Source organism: Dipodomys merriami, unplaced genomic scaffold (genome assembly GCF_024711535.1).
Source record: "Dipodomys merriami isolate MVZ:Mamm:240054 unplaced genomic scaffold, mDipMer1.0.p SCAF_1, whole genome shotgun sequence".
Taxonomy (NCBI): Eukaryota; Metazoa; Chordata; class Mammalia; order Rodentia; family Heteromyidae; genus Dipodomys; species Dipodomys merriami.
In genome coordinates, this window is record NW_027202270.1 from 658335 (window position 1) to 681893 (window position 23559).

Sequence of the window (23559 nt, forward strand, 5' to 3'; positions counted from 1 at the left end):
CCCAGGCCCAGAGTTCAAGACCCACAACTGTAACAAAACAACAGCAACAGCAACAAACCCACAAGAGGCTGTCTTCTTGTTCCTGGGCTAGGACAGGACCTGGGAAATACTTTTCTTTTGCTTTTTTTCTTGGCCTAAGACTGGGACTTTAACTTGGTACCTGGTGCTTTTGCTCACTGGCTAGTGTTCTACCAACTGAAGCATGCCTCCAACCCCTGAACCTATGAAATACTAGTCACAAACTAAAGATGAAATTTTCCGAAGTTAAAACTTTTACGTCCATCAGGGCTGGGAAGGTGGCTCAGTGGTAGAGCGCTTGCCTTGCATGCTCAAGGCCCTGGGTTCGATTCCTCAGCACCACATAAGCAAAAAGAAAAAAAAAAAGCCGGAAGTGGAGCTGTGGCTCAAGTGGTAGAGCGCTAGCCTTGAGCTGAAGAGCTGAGGGACAGCGCTCAGGCCCAGAGTTCAGGCCCCACAACCGGACCCAAAAAAACAAAAAAAAAACAACAAAAAAAAACTTTTACGTCCATCAAAAACACCATTAAGAACTAGAAGCAAAGGCTCACCCATGGAGCCACCCATGCTTGAAACCAGCCTGGACAAGGGGTGAGTCCAGAAACTGTACCCATGACCTCCCAGATACACGGAGGAGCTGGGGAGGAGAACGGGGTCGGGGCCAGCCCCATGAGACCCCAAGTCAAAAGGGGGGAAGCAGAAGGCTAGGGACATGGCCCAAGTGGTGACAAGCCCAACTGGCAGACACAAGGTCCTGAAGCCAAGTCTCAGAACTGCCTGCATTCCCTATGAGCATGTTACAGGATACAGTGTGCCTGTCTGACATCAGATATGGTAAGTGTGACACACGGTGCGTGCACACGTGCAAACACATCACGCGTGACACACGGTGCGTGCGCACGTGTGAACACATCACGCGTGACACACGGTGTATGCACACGTGCGAACACATCACACGTGACACACGGTGCGTGCGCACGTGCGAACACATCACGCGTGACACATGGTGTATGCACACGTGCGAACACATCACGCGTGACACACGGTGCGTGCACACGTGCAAACACATCACGCGTGACACACGGTGCGCGCACGTGTGAACACATCACGCGTGACACACAGTGCGTGCGCACACGTGCGAACACATCACGCGTGACACACAGTGTATGCACACGTGCGAACACATCACACGTGACACGGTACGCGCACGTGCGAACACATCACGCGTGACTCACAGTGCGCGCACGTGCGAACACATCACGTGTGACACAGTGTATGCACACGTGCGAACACATCACGTGTGACACAGTGTATGCACACGTGCGAACACATCACGCGTGACACACGGTGCGCGCGCACGTGCGAACACATCACGCGTGACACAGTGTATGCACACGTGCGAACACATCACACGTGACACAGTGTATGCACACGTGTGAACACATCACGCGTGACACGGTACGCGCACGTGCGAACACATCACGTGTGACTCACAGTGCGCACACGTGCGAACACATCACGTGTGACACACGGGCGGGCGCACGTGCGAACACATCACACATGACACATGGTGCGTGCGCGCACGTGTGAACACATCACGTGTGACACAGTGTGTGCGCACACGTGCGAACACATCACGTGTGACACAGTGTGTACGCACACGTGCGAACACATCAATGTGCCTGTCTGACATCAGATACGGTAAGTGTGACACACGGTGCGCGCACGTGCGAACACATCACGAAGGACAAGTTCCGAGAGCGTTCACGGAGAGGACGAAGAACGCCTGTACCCCGCAGCCGGAACACGAAGTCCTAACTCAGAAGCAGCGGGCGCCGGTGCCGCGGGCTGCTCCGGAGGCCGAGACCCGAGGGGGAGGTTCGAGGCCGGCCGGGCAGCCGGCGCGCGCGGCCTCGGGGCGGGTCTGGGAGCCGGGCGGATCCGCCGACCACGCGCCCACCCTCCTTCAACAGGGGGAGGGAAAACACCGGAAAAAGGAGCCTGAAAATGGACGGCCGGGACTCAGCGGGACGGCTTCCGAGGGGCCGAGGGGCGGCTGGGGACGAGGCCCCGGCGCGCGGCCCAGGCCCGAGCCCGGAGCCTCGAGGGGACCCGGGCAGGACGCCGCGCAGGCCTGGTCCGAATCTCTTCTGCGCGCCTGGCGCCCCGCCTGGCCCCGCGGAATCAGCCCCGCAGTCGGCCAGGCCGCTGCTGCGCCGAGGCTGGACAGTTACGGGGCTTCCCCGGCCTCCCTCCCGGCGAGAGCCGCAGGACTGGATGGGAACTCGGCCTCCGCCCCGCCCTCCGCCCGGCCCGGCCCCGCCCACCCGGCCCCACCCCAGCCCCGCCCACCGCCTGGCCCCGCCCACCCCGGGCCCACCCCCAGCCTGGCCCCAGCCCCGCCCACCCGCCTGGCCCCGCCCACCCCGGGCCCACCCCCAGCCTGGACCCAGCCCCGCCCACCCGCCTGGCCCCGCCCACCCCGGGCCCACCCCCAGCCTGGCCCCAGCCCCGCCCACCCGCCTGGCCCCGCCCACCCCGGGCCCACCCCCAGCCTGGCCCCAGCCCCGCCCACCCGCCTGGCCCCGCCCACCCCGGGCCCACCCCCAGCCCCGCCCACCGCCTGGCCCCGCCCACCCCGGGCCCACCCCAGCCCCGCCCACCCGCCTGGCCCCGCGGAATCAGCCCCGCAGTCGGCCAGGCCGCTGCTGCGCCGAGGCTGGACAGTTACGGGGCTTCCCCGGCCTCCCTCCCGGCGAGAGCCGCAGGACTGGATGGGAACTCGGCCTCCGCCCCGCCCTCCGCCCGGCCCGGCCCCGCCCACCCGGCCCCACCCCAGCCCCGCCCACCGCCTGGCCCCGCCCACCCCGGGCCCACCCCCAGCCTGGCCCCAGCCCCGCCCACCCGCCTGGCCCCGCCCACCCCGGGCCCACCCCCAGCCTGGACCCAGCCCCGCCCACCCGCCTGGCCCCGCCCACCCCGGGCCCACCCCCAGCCTGGCCCCAGCCCCGCCCACCCGCCTGGCCCCGCCCACCCCGGGCCCACCCCCAGCCTGGCCCCAGCCCCGCCCACCCGCCTGGCCCCGCCCACCCCGGGCCCACCCCCAGCCCCGCCCACCGCCTGGCCCCGCCCACCCCGGGCCCACCCCAGCCCCGCCCACCCGCCTGGCCCCGCCCACCCCGGGCCCACCCCCAGCCTGGCCCCAGCCCCGCCCACCCGCCTGGCCCCGCCCACCCCGGGCCCACCCCAGCCCCGCCCACCCGCCTGGCCCCGCCCACCCCGGGCCCACCCCCAGCCTGGCCCCAGCCCCGCCCACCCTCCTGGCCCCGCCCACCCCGGGCCCACCCACAGCCTGGACCCTTGAACCCGGCCCCCTCTCCTCGCCCCACCCACATTTCCACCCGGCCCCACCCCCAGCCTGGCCCCAGCCCCGCCCACCCGCCTGGCCCCGCCCACCCGGCCCTGCCCACTGCCCAGCTCACCTGGTCCGCCCGCTGCTGCCCCTGGGCCCGCTCCAGCCTGAGCAGGGCCACCTGCTCCTCCAGCCGCTCCTGCCGTTGCTCCAGGTGCTCACAGGCTTCCCGGAGGCCGCTCCGCTCGGCCTCGGCTCGCTCCAGCTGCTGCTCCCTCCGTACCAGCTGCTCCCTGAAGCCCGCGAGCTCCTGCTCGGCTGCCCTCCGCTGCCCGCGGAGCTGGTCCCGCTCCTGCTCCAGCTGCCCGGCCGTGCAGGGGTCTGGGTCAGCCCCCGCGCGCGGACGCACGGCTCCACCCGGCCTCGCCATCCCCACCCCCGCCCCGCACCTGCTCTCAGCCACAGAAACACCTGGAGGGCTGGGTCAGGGCGCACAGGGCCCCTCCCCCTGCCCCGCCGGCCCCACCTGGAGAACTCGGTGGGTCAGGGTGCCTTTGTCCTGGGCCAGACCCTCCATCAGGGCGGCCATGCTGGCCAGAGAGTCCCGCTGCTCCTGTCCCTCCGACTTCAGACGCGTCACCAGCCGCTCCAGGTCAGCGTTGCTGGACTCCGCCTGGTGGGGGGGGGGGCAGCTGTTACTCCAGGGAAGGCTTTCAGATTCCCCTTGCCTGATCAGAGCTCCCGCCAGAAGGAGGGGAGGGACCCTGTGAAGCAGGTGCGGCCAGCAAGGTGGAGAACATCACAAGGCCGGACCCTACCAGCCAGGGACTCCGGGAGTCCAGGCAGTCAAAGAGAGAGGGTGTGTGGTCAGGCACCCCGGAGCAGCGCCTACCCGGGCAAGGGCTCCACGCAGGCTCTCTCTCTCCCTCTCCAGGAGGTCCCTCTGCAGATGTGCCGTGCTCAGAGCCTCCTTGGCCTTCGCCAGCTGCTTCCTCAGCCCAGAGGCCTTCTCCTCCAGCTGCTCCAGGCGTCCCTGACTGAGGCCCGAGGCAGAGGCTGAGCAGGAAGGCAAGCCACCGTGACGCCCTCCCTCCAAAGGGACCTCTGGGTGAAGTGGCGCACGCACCAGGGGAGGGACCCCTCTGCCACGGGAACCGGCCGGGAGTGGTGAGGCCTGGTTGGGAGGAGCCGGCCCGCACATCACGCCTGCTGCCCAGGTGTCCTTCAGCCCACCTGGCGTCCAGTGCGCGCTGGCTGCTCTGGCCCTGTTCTTCCCGCAGCTGCAGGCTGCAGCGCAGCTCTGCATTTGCTGCCTCCAGGCTCTGCTTCTCTGCCACACAGATGTCTGCCTTCGCGCTCAGCTCCTCTGCCGCCAGCTCTAGGGCCACTTTCTCCCTAAGACAGGAGCCAGGATTGGGGTGCAGGCACCTCCCAGGTGGGCCTGTGCCAGGAGGGGGCCAGCAGGGCAGGGTAGATGCAGCCCTCCGTGGCCGCAGAGGCGGGGGGGGGGGGGAACGGGATGGGGGGGCGTGGGGGCTGGGGACCAGCCGGACTGTGGGACTGTGATCAACACCCTGCTGGCCAAGATGAGGTGGCCACAATCCAAGGTCTCTCAAGCCACATAGCCCCAGAGTCATGACACCCATGGCCAGGACTCGGCATTGCAGTTGTCCCTCCCATCCGGTCCCCAGTGTCCCAGTCCTGAGGCTCCATTTCCCCTGTGTCTCTGGGTGTGACATTCTGTGCCACAGGTGTATTATGCCCTCCCCACTGCTCCCCTGTGGGTCCTGCTGCGTTCCTGCCTCCATGGCAGTCCCCACGCTCCCTGTGCCCTCTGCTCCTGGGTGTGGTGGGCAGCCCCCGGCCTGTGACCTGGCCCTGCCTGGCTGGCTGGTTCACACAGGCCTCTCATGAACCCTGCACACAGCACAGCTCCTGTTCCCTCCCCATCTCTTCCTGGCTCCCTTGGGCAAGGCCCTTCTCTGTGTTGGCCTGCTTGCAGCTCTGTGACCAGGATCGGGCCTGACTTATACGAGGCCTTCCTGCCAACACCAAGCACGCTTACAGGCTTCTCAGAGGGACTGCCATGTACAATGTCCCCTCTGTTGGACTAAGTGCCCAGATGAGGGCTGAGGGCCCCAGGGTAGGGTAGCCTAGGCATGTGTGCTGCTGGTCTGGAGATGTGGCCTGGTTGCTGTCCTGCTGCAAGGTCTTTCAGAGGCCTAATGGCAAGCTTGGCGCTGCCGGCGTGGCACTGCCCCTGCCCACCCTGTCAGGGGCAGCTGGCCTCCTTCACCTTCTCAGGAGTTCGGCGGATGCCTGGCAGTGCCGGGTCTCCTGCCGCTGGGTCTCCAGCTGGCCTAGGAGGTCCTCCCGCTCCTGTGTTCTGTCCTGAAGCAGCTGCTGGGAGGCCCAGAGCTCCCTCTGGGACTCAGATAGCTGCTCCTGGAGGCTGGCTGCTGCCATCTTGGAGGCCTCCAACTGATGGCACAGCTCCTGTCAGGAAGGGCCTTTTGTGAGCCCCAGACCAGACAAGGCTCCCTGACTTAGGGTCCCAGATGGGACCCTAAGACGGGAGTCCACTCCCAAGGATGACAGGCTTGAGGGAGCCCCAGGGGAGAAGATCTGGAAGTCAATCGATTTATATAAGCAATGGACTGGACCTGAGGCCAGGGGTGGGGGGAAGGGTTGTGGGGAGGGCTGTGTTTTCCAGGTATGGAGCTGTGTGGGGCTCTACCATCCAGGTATAGAGCCGTGTGGGGCTCTACCATCCAGGTATAGAGCTGTGTGGGGCTCTGCCATCCAGCTATGGAGCCGTGTGGGGCTCTGTCATCCGGCTATGGATCTGTGTGGGGCTCTGTCATCAGGTATGGAGCTGTGTGGGGTTATGTCATCCAGCTATGGAGCTGTGTGGGGCTCTATCATCGGGTATGGAGCAGTGTGGGGCTCTGTCATTGGGGTATGGAGCTGTGTGGGGCTCTGTCATCTGGGTATGGAGCTATGTGGGGCTCTGTCATCCAGCTATGGAGCTATGTGGGGCTCTATAATCAGGTATGGAGTCCTGTGGGGCTCTATCATCAGGGTATGGAGCTGTGGGGGCTCTATCATCGGGGTATGGAGCTGTGTGGGGCTCTGTCATCGGGGTATGGAGCTGTGTGGGGCTCTGTCATTGGGGTATGGAGCTGTGTGGGGCTCTATCATCTGGGTATGGAGCCGTGTGGGGCTCTATCATTGGGTGTGGAACCGTGTGGGGCTCTGTCCCTGGAAAGTTTTGCTTCATATGCTAACAAGCTGTGGTAACCTGCCTGTTCTCGCTGCTGCCTCCTCTCAATGGCTGTCCGCACGGCCTGCAGGGTGGGGTCCAGGCCAGCTGGAGAGTGGGCCTGGGGTGGGGATGCCCCTCGGTGGGGGGTTATGGCTCGTGGGGGGCTCCTCCACTGTCCCCACACCTTCTTGCCCTCAGTGCTTCTGCTACACGTTAGCTCAGAATACTTGATGTCTGCCTGGGCCACCTTGAGAGAGCAGAGGAACAGAGGGGGAGACATAGACCCGCAAGTGATCTGGACCCTTCTAGACTTTCGCTAGGGCCAGTTGGGCCAGGTCCCCACAGGTCGTCACAGCCTGTACCACCAGAGGGACACAGGGTGAGGCCGCACCTCTGCGATGCTGGCCAGGACGTGCTGTAGGGATGTGACCTCGTCCCGCAGGTCATCGGCCGCCAGCTGGGCCCGGTCACGCTGTGAGTCCTGCAGGTGGAGACCCTCAGCCAAGCGGACAGACACCACCCGCTGCACCTCCTTCCTCCTGGCCTCACAAACCAGCTTGTGGATATCCATCTTGAGAGAGGCGATGGTCCTCTCCTTCTGCTTGCTCTGCTCTGTGAGCTCCTCCACCAGCAACGTCTGCTCAGAGAGTCTGGGGAGTCGGGTGGGGGTGAGGCGGGCCCAGGGTGCTGTGGCTCAGGCTTTGTGGTCTGTGGTGTAGCCGCCCTTCACTGCGAGGGCCACACTGAGTGGCTCTCCATCCCGGGCCTGATTGCAGCCTCTCCTGCCAGGAGCCTTGTAGAGCACAGATCTCAGCATGCAAGGCCTACGTCCGACCTGATGTAGCTTGGCCTATGTTCCAAGTCCATATAGCTCTACAGCCTCGTGGCGGGTGAAAATCAGGACTGAACACTACGCAGGACAGATGCAATGGCACCTGGGAGCCTGCAGCTGCTTTTGGACAGGACAGGGCGCTGGGTACACTTCCCTGTGGAACTGGCTGGAGCCTAGGGCCCAGCTGGCCCTCAGTGCCCCCTCCCAGCCCCCCACCTGGCCCTCAGCGCCCCCTCCCAGCCCCCCACCTGGCCCTCAGCGCCCCCTCCCAGCCCCCCACCTGGCCCTCAGCGCCCCCTCCCAGCCCCACACCTGGCCCTCAGCGCCCCCTCCCAGCCCCCCACCTGGCCCTCAGCGCCCCCTCCCAGCCCCCCACCTGGCCCTCAGCGCCCCCTCCCAGCCCTCTACCTGGCCCGTAGTGCCACCTTCTCGGCCTCCCAGCGGGCCTGCAGCTGCAGTGTGTCGCGGACCTGTCCCTGCAGCTGTTGCTCTAGGTCAGAGGCTGCACTGCTGGCGGCCAGCCGCAGGTTGGAGTCAAGGTTCAGGCAGGCTGTGTGCAGGCGCCGGGCAGTCCTGGCGGTATCTGCCCGCATGTCTGACAGACCCCTGGGAGATAAGGGCAGGACCTTCATGAGTGCTGGAATCAGGAGGCCCCACGCAGGGCAAGGAAAGGGAGGGCCAGGCCATCTCCAGAGCAGCCACCACTGCGTGATGCAGATGAAGTCACAGATGATGGTGGCGTGGCAGTGAAGGGCTGATGAGGGGCAGGCCAGTCCAAGCATCACAGCCTTGAGCCAGACATGGGCCTTCTGGGACTCTTAGACAGTAAACGGGGGTCACTCACCCCGAGGACAGCTACCATACCAGGGCAGCGTGGAGTCAGGGCAGCGTGGGGCCAGGGCAGTGTGGGGCCAGGGCAGCGTGCGGCCAGGGCAGCGTGGGGCCAGGGCAGCGTGGGGCCAGGGCAGCGTGGGGCCAGGGCAGCATGCAGCCAGGGCAGTGTGGGGCCAGGGCAGCGTGGGGCCAGGGCAGCATGGGGCAGGGCAGCGTGGGGCCAGGGCAGCATGCGGCCAGGGCAGTGTGGGGCCAGGGCAGCGTGGGGCAGGGCAGCGTGGGGCCAGGGCAGTGTGAGGCCAGGGCAGCATGGGGCCAGGGCAGTGTGCAGCCAGGGCAACATGGGGCAGGGCAACGTGGGGCAGGGCAGCGTGGGGCCAGGGTAGCGTGGGGCCAGGGTAGCGTGGGACCAGGGCAGCATGGGGCAGGGCAGTGTTCAGCCAGGGCAGTGTGGGGCAGGGCAGAGTGCGGCCAGGGCAGCGTGGGGCAGGGCAGTGTGGGGCCAGGGCAGTGTGGGGCAGGGCAGTGTGGGGCCAGGGCAGCGTGGGGCCAGGGCAGTGTGCAGCCAGTGCAGTATGGGCCAGGGCAGCGTGGGGCCAGGGCAGCGTGGGGCCAGGGCAGCGTGGGGCCAGTGCAGTGTGGGGCCAGGGCAGTGTGCAGCCAGTGCAGTGTGGGCCAGGGCAGCGTGGGGCCAGGGCAGCGTGGGGCCAGGGCAGCGTGGGGCCAGGGTAGCGTGGGACCAGGGCAGCATGGGGCAGGGCAGTGTTCAGCCAGGGCAGTGTGGGGCAGGGCAGAGTGCGGCCAGGGCAGCGTGGGGCAGGGCAGTGTGGGGCCAGGGCAGTGTGGGGCAGGGCAGTGTGGGGCCAGGGCAGCGTGGGGCCAGGGCAGTGTGCAGCCAGTGCAGTATGGGCCAGGGCAGCGTGGGGCCAGGGCAGCGTGGGGCCAGGGCAGCGTGGGGCCAGGGCAGTGTGGGGCCAGGGCAGTGTGCAGCCAGTGCAGTGTGGGCCAGGGCAGCGTGGGGCCAGGGCAGCGTGGGGCCAGGGCAGCGTGGGGCCAGGGCAGCGTGGGGCCAGGGCAGTGTGGGGCAGGGCAGCGTGGGGCCAGGGCAGCGTGGGGCCAGGGCAGCGTGGGGCCAGGGCAGCGTGGGGCCAGGGCAGTGTGGGGCAGGGCAGCGTGGGGCCAGGGCAGCGTGGGGCCAGGGCAGCGTGGGGCCAGGGCAGTGTGGGGCCAGGGCAGCATGGGGCCAGGGCAGCGTGGGGCAGGGCAGTGTGCAGCCAGGGCAGCGTGGGGCCAGGGCAGCGTGGGGCCAGGGGAGTGTGGGGCCAGGGCAGCGTGGGGCCAGGGCAGCGTGGGGCCAGGGCAGCGTGGGGCCAGGGCAGCGTGGGGCCAGGGCAGCGTGGGGCCAGGGCAGCATGGGGCAGGGCAGCGTGGGGCCAGGGCAGCATGGGGCAGGGCAGCGTGGGGCAGGGCAGTGTGGGGCCAGAGCAGTGTGGGGCCAGGTCAGTGTGGGGCAGGGCAGCGTGGGCCAGAACAGTGTGGGGCCAGGGCAGTATGCAGCCAGGGCAGTGTGGGCCAGGGCAGCGTGGGGCCAGGGCAGCGTGGGGCAGGGCAGTGTGGAGGCAGGTATTTGGGAAGGCTCCACTCTCCGGGCCAGGTGAGTGCCCACCGTCTCATGCTGATTCCAATACTGATTCTCTCCCCACATTTCTCTCCCATCTCTGTCTGTTGGTTCTCCTCCATTGGCTACCCTTCCACAGCTCAGCCCCAGACCAGACAGCTCCAGCCCAGATAGCCTCAGACCAAACAGCCCAGTCCAGACGGCCCAGTCCCGACAGCTCCAGTCCAGACAGCCCCAGACCAGATAGCCCCAGACCAGATAGCACCAGCCCAGACAGCCCCAGACCAGACCAGACAGCCTCAGACCAGACAGCCCCAGTCCAGATGGCCCCAGCCCAGACAGCCCCAGACCAGACAGGACCAGCCTAGACAGGACCAGCCCAGACAGCCCCATACCAGACAGCACACGACCAGACAGCCCCATACCAGACAGCACACGACCAGACAGCCCCAGACCAGACAGTACACGACCAGACAGGACCAGACCAGACAGCCCCAGACCAGACAGGACCAGACCAGACAGCCCCAGACCAGACAGCCCCAGACCAGACAGGACCAGCCTAGAGAGGACCAGACCAGACAGCCCCAGACCAGACAGTACACGACCAGACAGCCCCAGACCAGACCGCCCCAGACCAGACAAGACCAGCCCAGACAGCCCCAGACCAGACAGGACCAGTGCTGCAGGAGGGGGGGCTCCTTGCCCTGGGCTCAGGGGCTTTCAGATGGGTACAGGGCTCACCTCTCAGTGGCTGCCCGCAGCTCGGCCAGGTGTGTGCGGATTGCTGTGGCCTGTCTCCAGAGCAGGAGAACGCCCCTGGGCTCCTGCCGGCCCATCTGCAGAGTCTGAGCACAAGACACTTGTGTCCACTTTTAGGCCAGTTTTCCCCTCTGGCCCCCCCCCCCATTCCAGGTGCAGGTGCTGAGCCAGCTCTATGAGGCTGGAGGGGGCTTGTGTAATGCCACACTCTCTCACACACGCAGATACACTCACACACAGAGTGACATGTCCACACTCTCCTATAAGCACACATACTTTCACGCACTCAGAGGCCCATACGCTACACTCTACACACAACACACACACCTTCCTGCAGGTAAAAAAACTGCCTGTGCAATGTCGAGAATTGAACAGAGGAAGAAAATCTTCCCGATGGCTTTGGAGCCCCAAGTTAGACGGTTTGCAGCCTGCATGCACACAACCTGGGTGTTCTTAAAAACACTCGGGGTGAAAGCACACTGCCGTGGGGCTCCCAGTTCCTGGGGCCTGGGAACCCCGAGAGGCAAATGAAAGTCCTTTCTGGAAAACAGCGTGTTAGTCTCAAATTTCAAAGATTTTCCACCCAGTCCCAAGGAAAACAAACATCTCTGTTGAAAAAAACAAAACAAAACAAATCCAAAACCTTGTAAAGTCCCATGGGCACAAGGCAGTACGAGGCTTGAGCAGAAACAAAGAAAACAGCGGCTATCGGAACTTCCTGGACGCGGAACTCTTAAGCCACGCAGGCCCTTCGAGGGCCCCTTCCTGCAGCTTGACCGGCAGCCACAGGGTGGTCCCCCCGGAGCCGGGACTGGCCCCTGCTCACTGATTCTCAGAGAGGCAGAGGGCTGAAGTGGTCCTCACCTCACAGGCTGCTGGGGCCACCCAGAAGGGAGGACCAGGCCCCGCCCTGGGACAGGCCGTGACGCCGTCTCACCCCCTCCCGGCCCCTGCTGCCACCCACCACCGGCCGCAGGCGCGCGGCTGCCACCAGATGGGCAGAGGCCGGGGTGGGGGTGAGGGGCAGCTCTCTCTGGCCCCGGCGCCGAGCCCCGCCCACTCCCGCCGGCCCTGCACCATGGCCGTGGCCGTCACCGTGGCCAGCTCCCGCGTCAGCGCCTCGTTCGCCGTCCTCAAGTGCTCCAGCTGTCCTCGCAGGAGGGCATTCACCTGGGAGAGGCCCCTGCTCCTAGGGACAGAACCGCGGCTGCCTGTGCTTGGTCGTGGCTTCCTCTTAGGCAGTGGCGGTCCCAGGCCCCCAATCAAGGGGCTCCGAGCCCCCGTGCCCAGCTCAAGTGCACAGCCCAGCTCTGCCCCGTGGGTGCAGATGGCCGAGCCTGGGGGCGGGCTCTCCTTCCCCCTGCTCTCCCTCCTCCCCTTCTCACTCTCTCACACCCCTGCTGCCCCTCTGTCCCCAGGAGGGAAGAGTGCTGTCCCTGCGTGGGGTGGGGGGCGAGGCCCCTCGGGGCTGGTCTGCAGGTGCTCTGGTCTGCCGGCCCCTCACAGCGGGGACACAGATGCCCATCTTGCCATCAGCTGGACACCTGGTCCTGCTTCACCGGCACTGGCCTCCATGTGGGCTATTGCTTCCCCTCGAAACGGGTTTTCGAGATAGATCACGGGTCATGTCTATATCTTAGTAACTTGGGAGCCAGAGATGGGGAGGAATGTGATTCGAGGCCAGCCTGGGGAAAATGTGAGGGTCTTCCCTGAGCATGGACCCGCTGTGAGAAGCGGGCCTAGGGGACGGGGCCAGCGTGGCCGGGGGTCCCCAGTGTTTGGGGAGGCTGCCCACGGGTCCAAACCCCCACAGCCCTGGGGGAGAATTGGCAGAGCCCGAGCGGATGTGGGCTGAGGGGTGTGGACAGCAACCCTTTCCAGGGCCTAAGAGCATGCGGGAAGGGACGTGGACAGGGGAGACAGGAGGCCACCCCGTGTGACCCCAGCTGTGGGTGGACCTCTCCCTTTGCACTCAGGGCTGAGCCTGGCAGAGCAGGCACAGCGCTAAGTGGTGAATGCAAGTCTGGACGTGGGGAGGGGAGGGGAGTCCCCACGTGTCTGTCTCGGGGCCTGGACGCGGGAAGGGGAGTCCCCGTGTGTCCGTCTTGGGGTCTGGACGTGGGGAGGGGAGTCCCCGTGTGCCCATCTCGGGGTCTGGACGCGGGAGGGGAGGGGAGTCCCCGTGTGCCCGTCTCGGGGTCTGGACGTGGGGAGGGGAGTCCCCGCATGCCCGTCTCGGGGTCTGGACGTGGGGAGGGGAGGGGAGTTCCCGTGTGCCCGTCTTGGGGCCTGGACGCGGGAGGGGAGTCCCTGTGTGCCCGTCTCGGGGTCTGGACGTGGGGAGGGGAGTCCCCATGTGCCCGTCTCAGGGTCTGGACGTGGGGAGGGGAGGGGAGTCCCCATGTGCCCGTCTCGGGGTCTGGACGTGGGGAGGGGAGTCCCCGTGTGCCCGTCTCGGGGTCTGGACTTGGGGCGGGGAGTCCCCGTGTGTCCGTCTCGGGGTCTGGACGTGGGGAGGGGAGTCCCCGTGTGTCCATCTCGGGGTCTGGACTTGGGGCGGGGAGTCCCCGTGTGTCTGTCTCGGGGTCTGGACGTGGAGAGGGGAGTCCCCGTGTGCCCGTCTCGGGGTCTGGACGCGGGAGGGGAGTCCCCGTGTGTCCGTCTCAGGGTCTGGATGTGGGGAGGGGAGTCCCCGCGTGTCTGTCTCGGGGTCTGGACGCGGGAGGGGAGTCCCCGTGTGCCCGTCTCGGGGTCTGGACGTGGGGAGGGGAGTCCCCGTGTGTCTGTCTCGGGGTCTGGATGTGGGGAGGGGTGTGGTCTGCCATGGGGCTGAGCAGCACTCTGCAAAAGCAGACTCTGGTGTCCCCTCCTTTCTCGCTTGGCCTTGGCCCTGGACGTGACTTGGGGAGAGGCCCCGTGGCCTCTCGCTCTAGACCCTTCTGCACTACCTCTCTCAGGCAAAGGTCACCCAGGACCATCAGAAGCTGCTGGCCGGCAGCTCCAGGCGGTGGGGCCTGCGGCGTCGGGGCAGCGGCCACCTGCCCAGCTGCCCACGCGTCTCACCTCTGCTCCGAGGCCTCCAGGCGGTCGAGGGCCTCCTCCAGGTCCACGCTGTGCTCCAGCTCAGATCTGCGCAGCTGGGCCTCAGTGGTCTGCAGCCGGGCCTGCAGCTGGAGGAGAACGCAGCCCCTGGGCCAAGGCCTCGAAGCTCCAGGGTGGGGCACCCGCGGCCCAGAGCCCACCCTGGGCAGGGGCAGGACAGACCCACAAGAGGATGGGGCTGAGGTCGAGTTGGCTCTGAGCCGGAGCCGCTGTCCCCGCCTGCCCTGTCAGGCACACGTGGCCTACAGAGGGCCGGGTGCAGAGGCTTGCTGTCCCCGCCTGCCCTGTCAGGCACACGTGGCCTACAGAGGGCCAGGTGCAGAGGCTTGCCGACGGAGAGGGCATGCAGACCCCCCACCCCCGGAGGCACGGCCCCGGCATTCACTCACAGATGGTTCTCTTGGGCTCTGGGGACACCCTAGTGCCGTGGCAGGGGGGACCCCACGCTGCTGTGAGGTGGGGCTGTGCCTCCCGCCTGCCCCTCCGTTATCGGGAGGGGCTGTGGCCCGCACACCAGCCCCCCTGGCTGCCGGCCTGGCCCCAGCCAGGCGCAGGGCATCACACACAGGCCGTCACTGGAGCAGAACCTGAGCTCAGGGCCTGGGAAGACGGCAGAGAGGAGGGCCGAGGGCAGAACAGCAGCTAACACCACAGCCACTTAGGGCGAGAAGTGGGGAGAGGCCCAAGTCAGGGCTCTGAGGCTGCCCCAGGGAAGCCCGCCCCTGCGTGCTGGCCGCCAGGCCCGGCCCAGGCCCGGCCTGCATGCCTAGAAGGGACAGGGTCAGGTGGGGCCCCCGGAACCCCACAGGAGAGGCCGGCATCCAGATGGGCTGGTCCTGTTAGTGGTCTGAGCAGGACCCATGAGTGCCTCTCCCTGCCTGTGCCCAGCACCCCGCCCCTGCTCGGAAGATGGCCACCCCAGCCCGGCCCACGCCTTCCAGGGCGTTCCTGGCCAGCTCGGGTGAGGGCCTCAAAGTCCCGTCCCGGAGCACAGCATTTCTCCTGTGAGGGCCAGCATGGCGGCAGCAGAGGGGACCCTCGGGAGATTGGAGGCTGCAGCTCTGGAAGCATCCCCGGACCCCTGCACAGGCCAGGCCCACGGGCCTGCTGGTCCCATGTCACAGACCAGAGGACAGCAGGTTGGCCTGGGCCTGGGCCCGATAACAGTGGTGTGCCCGAGCACTGGGCCGAATGAGCCTGCGTTTTCTGGTCTGCCCTTGCTCAGCAGGGCTGAGGCCGGCACAGGCGCAGCCAGGATGGTCGAGGGGTCACTGAACCTCCCACAGCGGGGCCACACCCCTGCCCTGCTGCTCTTCCGCTCCCCGTGCTGCTCAGAAGCCCTACACCTCCGCGTGGCAGCAAGGAGGGAGGCTCGGGCCTCCTCTCCGCCTGCGCAGCCCACACGTCACTGAATAAGCCCCTGCCACAGCTCCCCTGGAACGGGCTGTCAGAGCCCCAGGCTCCCATGTCCCATCCCCTGCAGCCTGACCCCCTCCATCTGTCCCTCGGAGCCTGACCCCCACCGTCCTGTCCCCCAGAGCCTCAGAGGTGGGTCTGGCCAGTGGGGAGATCGTGGGTCAAGACAGGGCTGTCTCCCTGTGGGTACTGTCTTTGGAGCTCCTCAGTGGTGTCTTCCCCCTCAGTGGCGCCCCCCGCCCCTATGGTATCTCCCCCCCCGTGGCATCTTCCCCCCCCGCCGTGGCATCTTCCCCCCCATGGCATCTTCCCCCCATGACATCTTCCCCCCCGCCGTGGCATCTTCCCCCCCATGGCATCTTCCCCCCCTGCCGTGGCATCTTCCCCCTGTGGCATCTTCTCCCCCGTGGCATCTTCCCCCCCGTGGCATCTTTCCCCCCATGACATCTTCCCCCCCGCCGTGGCATCTTCCCCCCATGACATCTTCCCCCCTGCCGTGGCATCTCCCCCCCCGCCGTGGCATCTTCCTCCCCGTGGCATCTTCCCCCCATGACATCTTCCCCCCCACCGTGGCATCTTCCCCCCCGCCGTGGCATCTTCCTCCCCGTGGCATCTTCTCCCCTGTGGCATCTTCCCCCCGTGGCATCTTCCCCCCGTGGCATCTTCTCCCCCGTGGCATCTTCCCCCCGTGGCATCTTCCCCCCATGGCATCTTCCCCCCCCGCCATGGCATCTTCCCCCCCATGGCATCTTTCCCCCCATGATATCTTCCCCCCCGCCGTGGCATCTTCCCCCCCCGCCGTGGCATCTTCCTCCCCATGGCATCTTCCCCCCATGACATCTTCCCCCCCGCCGTGGCATCTTCCCCCCCCCCCCGCCGTGGCATCTTCCTCCCCGTGGCATCTCTCTCGGGAGCAGTTGTTGTGCTGAATCTGGTGAGGTGCTGGGACCCAGGGTCAGCACAGAGCAGACCCCATGCCGGGAGGCTTGGGGAAGGTGAGCCAGGGCTTTGTGGGAAACCCGGCCGCTCTGTCTGCTCACCTCTGGCCTCCGTTTCCCCATCTGTTGCCCGAGATGGGCTGTGGCTGAGACGCCATGGTCCAGGCCCAGGACTTGCTGATGGCCCACAGGTGTGGCCGCCAGCCCCAGCGGGTGACCCCACAAGAGGTGGAGCTTAGCCCACTGGCTGACCAGGCCCCAGCTGGACACTCACCCGCTCGCTGACCATGTGGTACCTGCTGACCAGCTCCTCACGCTCAGCGCCAGCCTGGGCCAGCAGGGCCTCCAGCCGGGCCAGCTCCTCCTGCAGGAGCTCACTGTCCTCCTGAGCCCCGGCCGTGGGGGCAGGCAGCCCCTGCGCCCCTGTGAGCACAGTGTCCAGGTCAGCCCGGGAGGGGGACAGCCCAGCACAGCCCGGGAGGGGGACAGTCCAGCACAGCCCGGGAGGGGGACAGCCCAGCACAGCCTGGGAGGGGGACAGTCCAGCACAGCCCGGGAGGGGGACAGTCCAGCACAGCCCCCGAGAAGGGGACAGTCCAGCACAGCCCGGGAGGGGGACAGCCCAACACAGCCCGGGAGGGGGACAGTCCAGCACAGCCCCCGAGAAGGGGACAGTCCAGCACAGCCCGGGAGGGGGACAGTCCAGCACAGCCCCCGGGAGGGGGACAGTCCAGCACAGCCCCCGGGAGGGGGACAGTCCAGCACAGCCCGGGAGGGGGACAGTCCAGCACAGCCGGGGGGACAGCCCAGCACAGCCCGGGAGGGGGACAGTCCAGCACAGCCCGGGAGGGGGACAGCCCAGTGCATCCCAGGAGGGGGACAGCCCAGCACAGCCCGGGAGGGGGACAGCCCAGCAAGTCCCTGGGAGGGGGACAGTCCAGCACAGCCGGGGGGACAGCCCAGCACAGCCCGGGAGGGGGACAGCCCAGCACAGCCCCCGGGAGGGGGACAGCCCAGCACAGCCCGGGAGGGGGACAGCCCAGCACAGCCCCCGGGAGGGGGACAGCCCAGCACAGCCCGGGAGGGGGACAGCCCAGCACAGCCCGGGAGGGGGACAGTCCAGCACAGCCGGGGGGACAGCCCAGCACAGCCCGGGAGGGGGACAGCCCAGCACAGCCCGGGAGGGGGACAGCCCAGTGCATCCCAGGAGGGGGACAGCCCAGCAAGTCCCTGGGAGGGGGACAGTCCAGCACAGCTGGGGGGGACAGTCCAGCACAGCCAGGGGGGACAGTCCAGCACAGCCCGGGAGGGGGACAGCCCAGTGCATCCCAGGAGGGGGACAGCCCAGCACAGCCCGGGAGGGGGACAGCCCAGTGCATCCCAGGAGGGGGACAGCCCAGCACAGCCCGGGAGGGGGACAGTCCAGCACAGCCGGGGGGGACAGCCCAGCACAGCCCGGGAGGGGGACAGCCCAGCACAGCCAGGGGGGACAGTCCAGCACAGCCGGGGGGACAGTCCAGCACAGCCGGGGGGGACAGCCCAGCACAGCCGGGGGGACAGCCCAGCACAGCCGGGGGGGACAGCCCAGCACAGCCGGGGGGACAGCCCAGCACAGCCCGGGAGGGGGACAGCCCAGCACAGCCGGGGGGGACAGCCCAGCACAGCCGGGGGGACAGCCCAGCACAGCCGGGGGGGACAGCCCAGCACAGCCGGGGGGGACAGCCCAGCACAGCCGGGGGGACAGCCCAGCACAGCCGGGGGGACAGTCCAGCGCAGGGGGCCTCGTGCTCTGCGCCTCTCCTGTCACCTGGCATCGTGCCCCCTCCCTTCTATCCACACCTTTCACCCACACCCAGGCCCGGGTTGAGCCCCAGGAAGAAAGGAATGCAGCAGCCTGGCCTGACCGGTGGGGTGACAGGGCCGGGGGAGGGGAGCTGGTCCCGGGTGGGGTGACAGGGCTGGGGGAGGGGAGCTGGTCGGGAAGGCAGCCGCTCTTCTGAACAGCATGCGTGGTGTCTCTCCACCGCGGCACCCGCTGCCGGGCGGCTCATCACCTGGAGGGGCTGCTGGGCCCTGAGCCGTCGGACGGCTGGCCCTGGACACAGATGTGTCTCAGGCCCAGGGGTCCAGGCAGACCGTTCTGGCAGCGAGTGCACGGGGTGGCTGCAGGACGCCCTAGCCCTGGGCTCTGACACCCGCCCCGCTTTGCTGCTGGGTCCCCAGTCGCTGCTCCCCCTCACCTTGGGGTGGCGCCCCGCCCAGGCTGCTGGCCACGATCTCACGGATGCGGGCTGGCACCGGGGTGGGCGAGGCCTGCCCGCCTTCCCTACGCACCGTCAGTGCCCGGTCTTCCCTGCTGGCCATGGGGCCCAGGATGGTGTCTTCCAGCTTCTGAAAAACATCCCAGTGCCCTCTGCTGCCAGTGGGCTCCCGGCGTGGCCGGCACCCACAGGAGCCCCAGTGAGGAAATGGAGGGAAGGGTGCCAGGAAACCCCTGCCCACGGCCAGGGCTGCCCAGTGCCTGGGTCTGCGCGGGCCTGGGACTGGGCCAGGGCTGGGCCGGGCTGGGTCTGCCTGGGCCCGGGGCTGGGCCGGGGCTGGGCTGGGGCTGGGCCGGGACCGGGCCGGGGCTGGGCTGGGGCTGGCCCCGTCACTGTACCTGCCTCTCTGGACACGGGCAGGTGGCTCTGCTCCTCTTCTGTCCTGGCTCTCGGGGCAGGCAGCCCCACAGCTTATCCCCACAGTGGGGGACCGGTCCTTAGACCCCACCATGGCCACAGGCCCAGCCACAGAAGGCACTGACTACAGGTACCATGAGATGCCACCTTCCTTTTTTTTCCTTGGTGGTGGGGCTTAAACCAGGGCCTGGGCACTGTCCCTGAGCTCTTCTGTTCAAGGTTAGTGTGCTCTGTTACTTTGAGCCACAGCGACACTTCCGGTGGTTAATTGGAGATAAGAGTTTCATGGACTTTCCTGTCCCAGCTGGCTTTGAACCAGGGTCCTCAGAGCTCAGCCTCCTGAGTAGCGTGGATGACAGGCGTGAGCCCCTGGCTCCAGCTACCACCTACCTTTTCTTCCTCTCCCCGTCTCCCCGTCTCCCCGTCTCCCCGTCTCCCCGTCTCCCCGTCTCCCCGTCTGTCTCCCTGTCTCCCCGTCTCCTCGTCTCCCCGTCTCCCTGTCTCCCCGTCTCTCTGTCTGTCTCCCAGTCTCCCTGTCTGTCTCCCTGTCTCCCCGTCTCCCCATCTCCCCTTCTCCCTGTCTCCCTGTCTCCCCATCTGTCTCCCTGTCTCCCCATCTGTCTCCCTGTCTCCCCATCTGTCTCCCTGTCTCCCCGTCTCCCCGTCTCCCCGTCTCCCTGTCTCCCCAGCTGTCTCCCTGTCTCCCTGTCTCCCTGTCTCCCCGTCTCCCTGTCTCCCCGTCTCCCTGTCTCCCTGTCTCCCCGTCTCCCCGTCTCCCTGTCTCCCTGTCTGTCCCCCCATCTCCCCGTCTCCCCGTCTCCCCGTCTCCCTGTCTGTCTCCCCGTCTCCCTGTCTGTCTCCCTGTCTCCCTGTCTGTCTCCCTGTCTCCCTGTCTGTCCCCCCATCTCCCCATCTCCCCGTCTCCCCGTCTCCCCGTCTCCCCGTCTCCCCGTCTCCCTGTCTGTCTCCCTGTCTCCCTGTCTCCCTGTCTGTCTCCCTGTCTCCCCGTCTCCCTGTCTCCCTGTCTGTCTCCCCGTCTCCCTGTCTCCCTGTCTGTCTCCCCGTCTCCCCATCTCCCCGTCTCCCTGTCTGTCTCCCCATCTCCCTGTCTGTCTCCCTGTCTCCCCATCTCCCTGTCTGTCTCCCTGTCTGTCTCCCTGTCTGTCTCCCCGTCTCCCTGTCTCCCCGTCTCCCCGTCTCCCTGTCTCCCTGTCTGTCTCCCTGTCTCCCCGTCTCCCTGTCTCCCTGTCTCCCTGTCTCCCTGTCCGTCTCCCTGTCTCCCCATCTCCCTGTCTGTCTCCCTGTCTGTCTCCCTGTCTGTCTCCCCGTCTCCCTGTCTCCCCGTCTCCCCGTATCCCTGTCTCCCTGTCTGTCTCCCTGTCTCCCCGTCTCCCTGTCTCCCTGTCTCCCTGTCTGTCTCCCCATCTCCCCGTCTCCCCGTCTCCCCGTCTCCCTGTCTCCCTGTCTGTCTCCCTGTCTCCCTGTCTCCCTGTCTCCCCGTCTCCCTGTCTCCCTGTCTCCCTGTCTGTCTCCCTGTCTGTCTCCCCGTCTCCCCGTCTCCCCGTCTCCCCATCTTCCTGTCTGTCTCCCTGTCTCCCTGTCTGTCTCCCCGACTCCCTGTCTCCCTGTCTCCCCGTTTCCCCCCTCTTTTCTGGCACTAGAGTTTGAACAAAGGGCCTCATGCTTGCTAGACAAGTACTCTATCACTTGATCCTCAGCCCTTTTGACTTAATTTTGGGGATAAGATTTCACTTTTTCCTGTTCTCCTATCTGTGCCTCTCAGTAGCTAGGATTACAGGTGTGTTCCACCATGCCTGGTTTTTGTTGTTTTTTGTTTCGTGAGATGGAGGGCTAGCTAAACTTTTTGACCAGGCTGGCTTCAAACCAAGAACCTCCTGACCTCTGCCTTTGGATCAGCGGGGATCACAGAGGTGCTCTACCATGCCAGTGCGTCCCACCTCCCCTGCTGCGGGGCCCAGCCTGGGGGGACATGCTGGCCCCCATGGGGGCAGGGCAGGTCCAGGGAGGCCTCGAGGTGCGGCATCCTTCCCTCCCGCGGTGTCAGGCTCTGGGTCTGACCCCAGGGGAGAGGCGGGCGGCGGGCAGCCGACACAGGAGTCCCACGCGGGCCCAACATGATCACAAAACACCAGGGTCCCTGAGAGACAGATCAGGGGGACCCCGCCCCCCCAGGGTGTCTGGATAGGTAGAGTGCTGACGTTATCCACCCAGGTCTGTAACACACTCCCTGCGATACAGATAAGCAAGGTGGGGGGGGGAGCTCAGGCCTGCGGCAGGGCGCGGTGCCCGCAGCCCCTCTCCTGGCTGCTGGCCAGGCTGTCATGGCTACTCTGCCTCCATGGATGACTCGAGGTCCCCCCGGCTGTGGGAGCGCGTACGCGGCCGCACAGCACCTGCTGCAGGAGGCCTCGCTCCCGCCCCCAGCTGGAACACTCTGGAAAACATGCACCCCAGTGGCTCTGGAAGACTGTACCGCAGGAGTGCGGGCCAGGACGGACTATGGATGCCTGATGCATTTCATGTGAAGGTGGGGTGGGGCCTCCCTACCCAGTGCCGGGGTCCCGGGGGCTGCAGGGCGCGGCTGGCGACCCGGACTTGTTGAATGTCCTTAGGACCTCAGGTCATGTAAGCAGCAAGCAGCCTGTTGGCACAGGCCCGCCCTCCCTCCCTCCTCCTTCCCTTCTTCCCTCCCTCCCAGTCCGCTCCCCACCTTTCCCACATGCTGCAACCCCAGACCCAATGAAAGACCGCTCTGTCTGTCCGCCGTCTGCCGTCAGAGGAGCAGGCTGAGCTGCTTAGCTAGGAGCCTGCCAGAGGCTGGAGGACCTTCAACCTTGACAGGACACAGAGCCTGCTGCGAGGCGGGGCGGCCGCTCAGGTCTGTAATCCTAGCTACTCAGGAGCAGAGCCTGGGATGCTACCGTTCAAGGTCTGCCGGGCACCAGGGCCCAGGACCTCCATCTCAGCCAGCAGGGAGCTAGGCATGACAGCCGCGTCTGCAAGCGGCTGTGAGATGTTGGGAGCATGAACAGGCCCGCTGTGCAGCCTAAACGGGTGTTGATTCGAAAAAGATGGAAGCAAAAAAGGCTGGGGCGGGCTCAGGTGGTAAAGCCCACACCGAGCAAACGCGAGGCTCTGAGTTCAAACTCCTGTTCCCCAAAGAGCCCCCCAGAGAGTCGGCGGGGCTGAAGACCCTCACCCCAAAGAGCCCCCCAGAGAGTCGGCGGGGCTGAAGACCCTCACCCCAAAGAGCCCCCCAGAGAGTCGGCGGGGGCTGAAGACCCTCACCTGGAAGCACCAGGGAGCTGGGGCCCCGCGCCCACAGCCTGAGCACAAGGGGGTGGCTGGGCCGTTCCGGAGGGTCTGGCAGAAAGGAGGCCACAGAGACGCTGAGCTTCAGAAGAGGAGAGCTAGAACTTCAGGGTCACAGCAGGGGGACCCCAGGGGCTGGAACACTTGGCCCAGGGAACCAAGCTCTGAGAGCCTGGCCTTTTCCGTGCTCAGAGCTCCGAGCCTCTGCATTTGAGACGCAGGAACTCAAGGCCACCAGCACCAGAGCCTGGGTGACCTGCATTCCCGTGGGGAACCACCATTGCCACCTCCATGGCCCATCAACCATTGCTGTAGGTACTGAGGTGCCCCGGTTTCTGAGCAGCGCTCTGCTGGTTGGGGTTCAGCTGGGGAAGGGCATGGGCCTGGAATAGGGGCCTTCCTGGGGCCGGCCCCTTCCATGCCAGAAGGAAACTTCCAGACAAGACATGTAAGGGCGGTTCACCGGGCCCTGCTGGCCTGCCACATTAAGAACCTCGGAACTGAAGGCAAGGAAAGACTGGGCAGGGGCTGGGAGGGGACCCCCACTTCCAGACGCAGCCTCAGGCCTCCTGGCTTATCCCCAGAGCCAGATGCCCCTCCGCTAGCTCCCAAGGCTCTGTGGTCCCACACTTGCGTCTCCCCAAATCCTTATCACCTGGGTCCTGATGGGCAGACACAGCATTCCATCTTCCCGGCGTCCCCAGCCTCTGGCCCGCCCAGCCTCAGGTGCCTGACCTCAGACCTGGGGCAGTGGGAGGCAGTGAGGGGCATTCCTGGTGCACTCCGCTCCCCTCCCCACGCCCCACTCCTCCTGACCCCACGCACATCCTTTTCCATGCTGCTCTTCACGCACCATGCACCCAGGCTGCCTCCCCTCCAGACGCCTGGAGCGTGTGGACCCTTCTTCTTGTTGGCCACAGACCCCGAGAATCCCCCATGCCCAGCATGGACTGGACCCGAGTGGACAGGGCTCCTGGGCCCTGGACAGGGCTCCACTCAGAGGGGCTGGGAGCCCAGGTCCGGCCACCGCCTCCCTTGGGTTGAGTGTCCTTGCGGAGGGCTGGCCCTCCGGCCCCAGGACCGCGTCCTGCTGGGAGCAGGGCCGGCCTGCCACCCGCCAGCCGAGCCAGCAGGGCTCGGGGCCAGCTTCCCGAGGCCTCGTGTGCTTCCCGGCGGAGATGGAAGAAGGGCCCCAGCCAGCGCCTTGCCCCTCACTTCTTGTTTTTTGCTGGGAAGATGGAGGCGGGAGGAGCAGCAAGCACCCCCAGGCTCCAGGGTCAGTCAGGCAGCCCCCCACAGCTGCCCCCATCCCTGCCCCACCCCACAGCTGCCCCCATCCCTGCCCCACCCCACAGCTGCCCCCCATCCCTGCCCCACCCCACAGCTGCCCCCCATCCCTGCCCCCCCACAGCTGCCC

At 66.7% G+C, this 23559-nt stretch overlaps 1 protein-coding gene across 1 annotated transcript in view; it reads right to left on the reverse strand.

Moving 5' to 3' along the window:
* Crocc2 (ciliary rootlet coiled-coil, rootletin family member 2) overlaps nucleotides 1–23559 on the reverse strand; it is a 75890-nt gene that overhangs the window by 45157 nt on the left and 7174 nt on the right. Inside the window, 15 exon segments of the mRNA XM_070002403.1 lie at nucleotides 3498–3728; nucleotides 3894–4040; nucleotides 4260–4404; nucleotides 4601–4762; nucleotides 5664–5863; nucleotides 6673–6879; nucleotides 7024–7113; nucleotides 7186–7282; nucleotides 7873–8070; nucleotides 10658–10761; nucleotides 11094–11103; nucleotides 11736–11864; nucleotides 13739–13845; nucleotides 16406–16554; nucleotides 18372–18522. Coding sequence (XP_069858504.1) covers nucleotides 3498–3728; nucleotides 3894–4040; nucleotides 4260–4404; nucleotides 4601–4762; nucleotides 5664–5863; nucleotides 6673–6879; nucleotides 7024–7113; nucleotides 7186–7282; nucleotides 7873–8070; nucleotides 10658–10761; nucleotides 11094–11103; nucleotides 11736–11864; nucleotides 13739–13845; nucleotides 16406–16554; nucleotides 18372–18522 — 2127 coding nt within the window.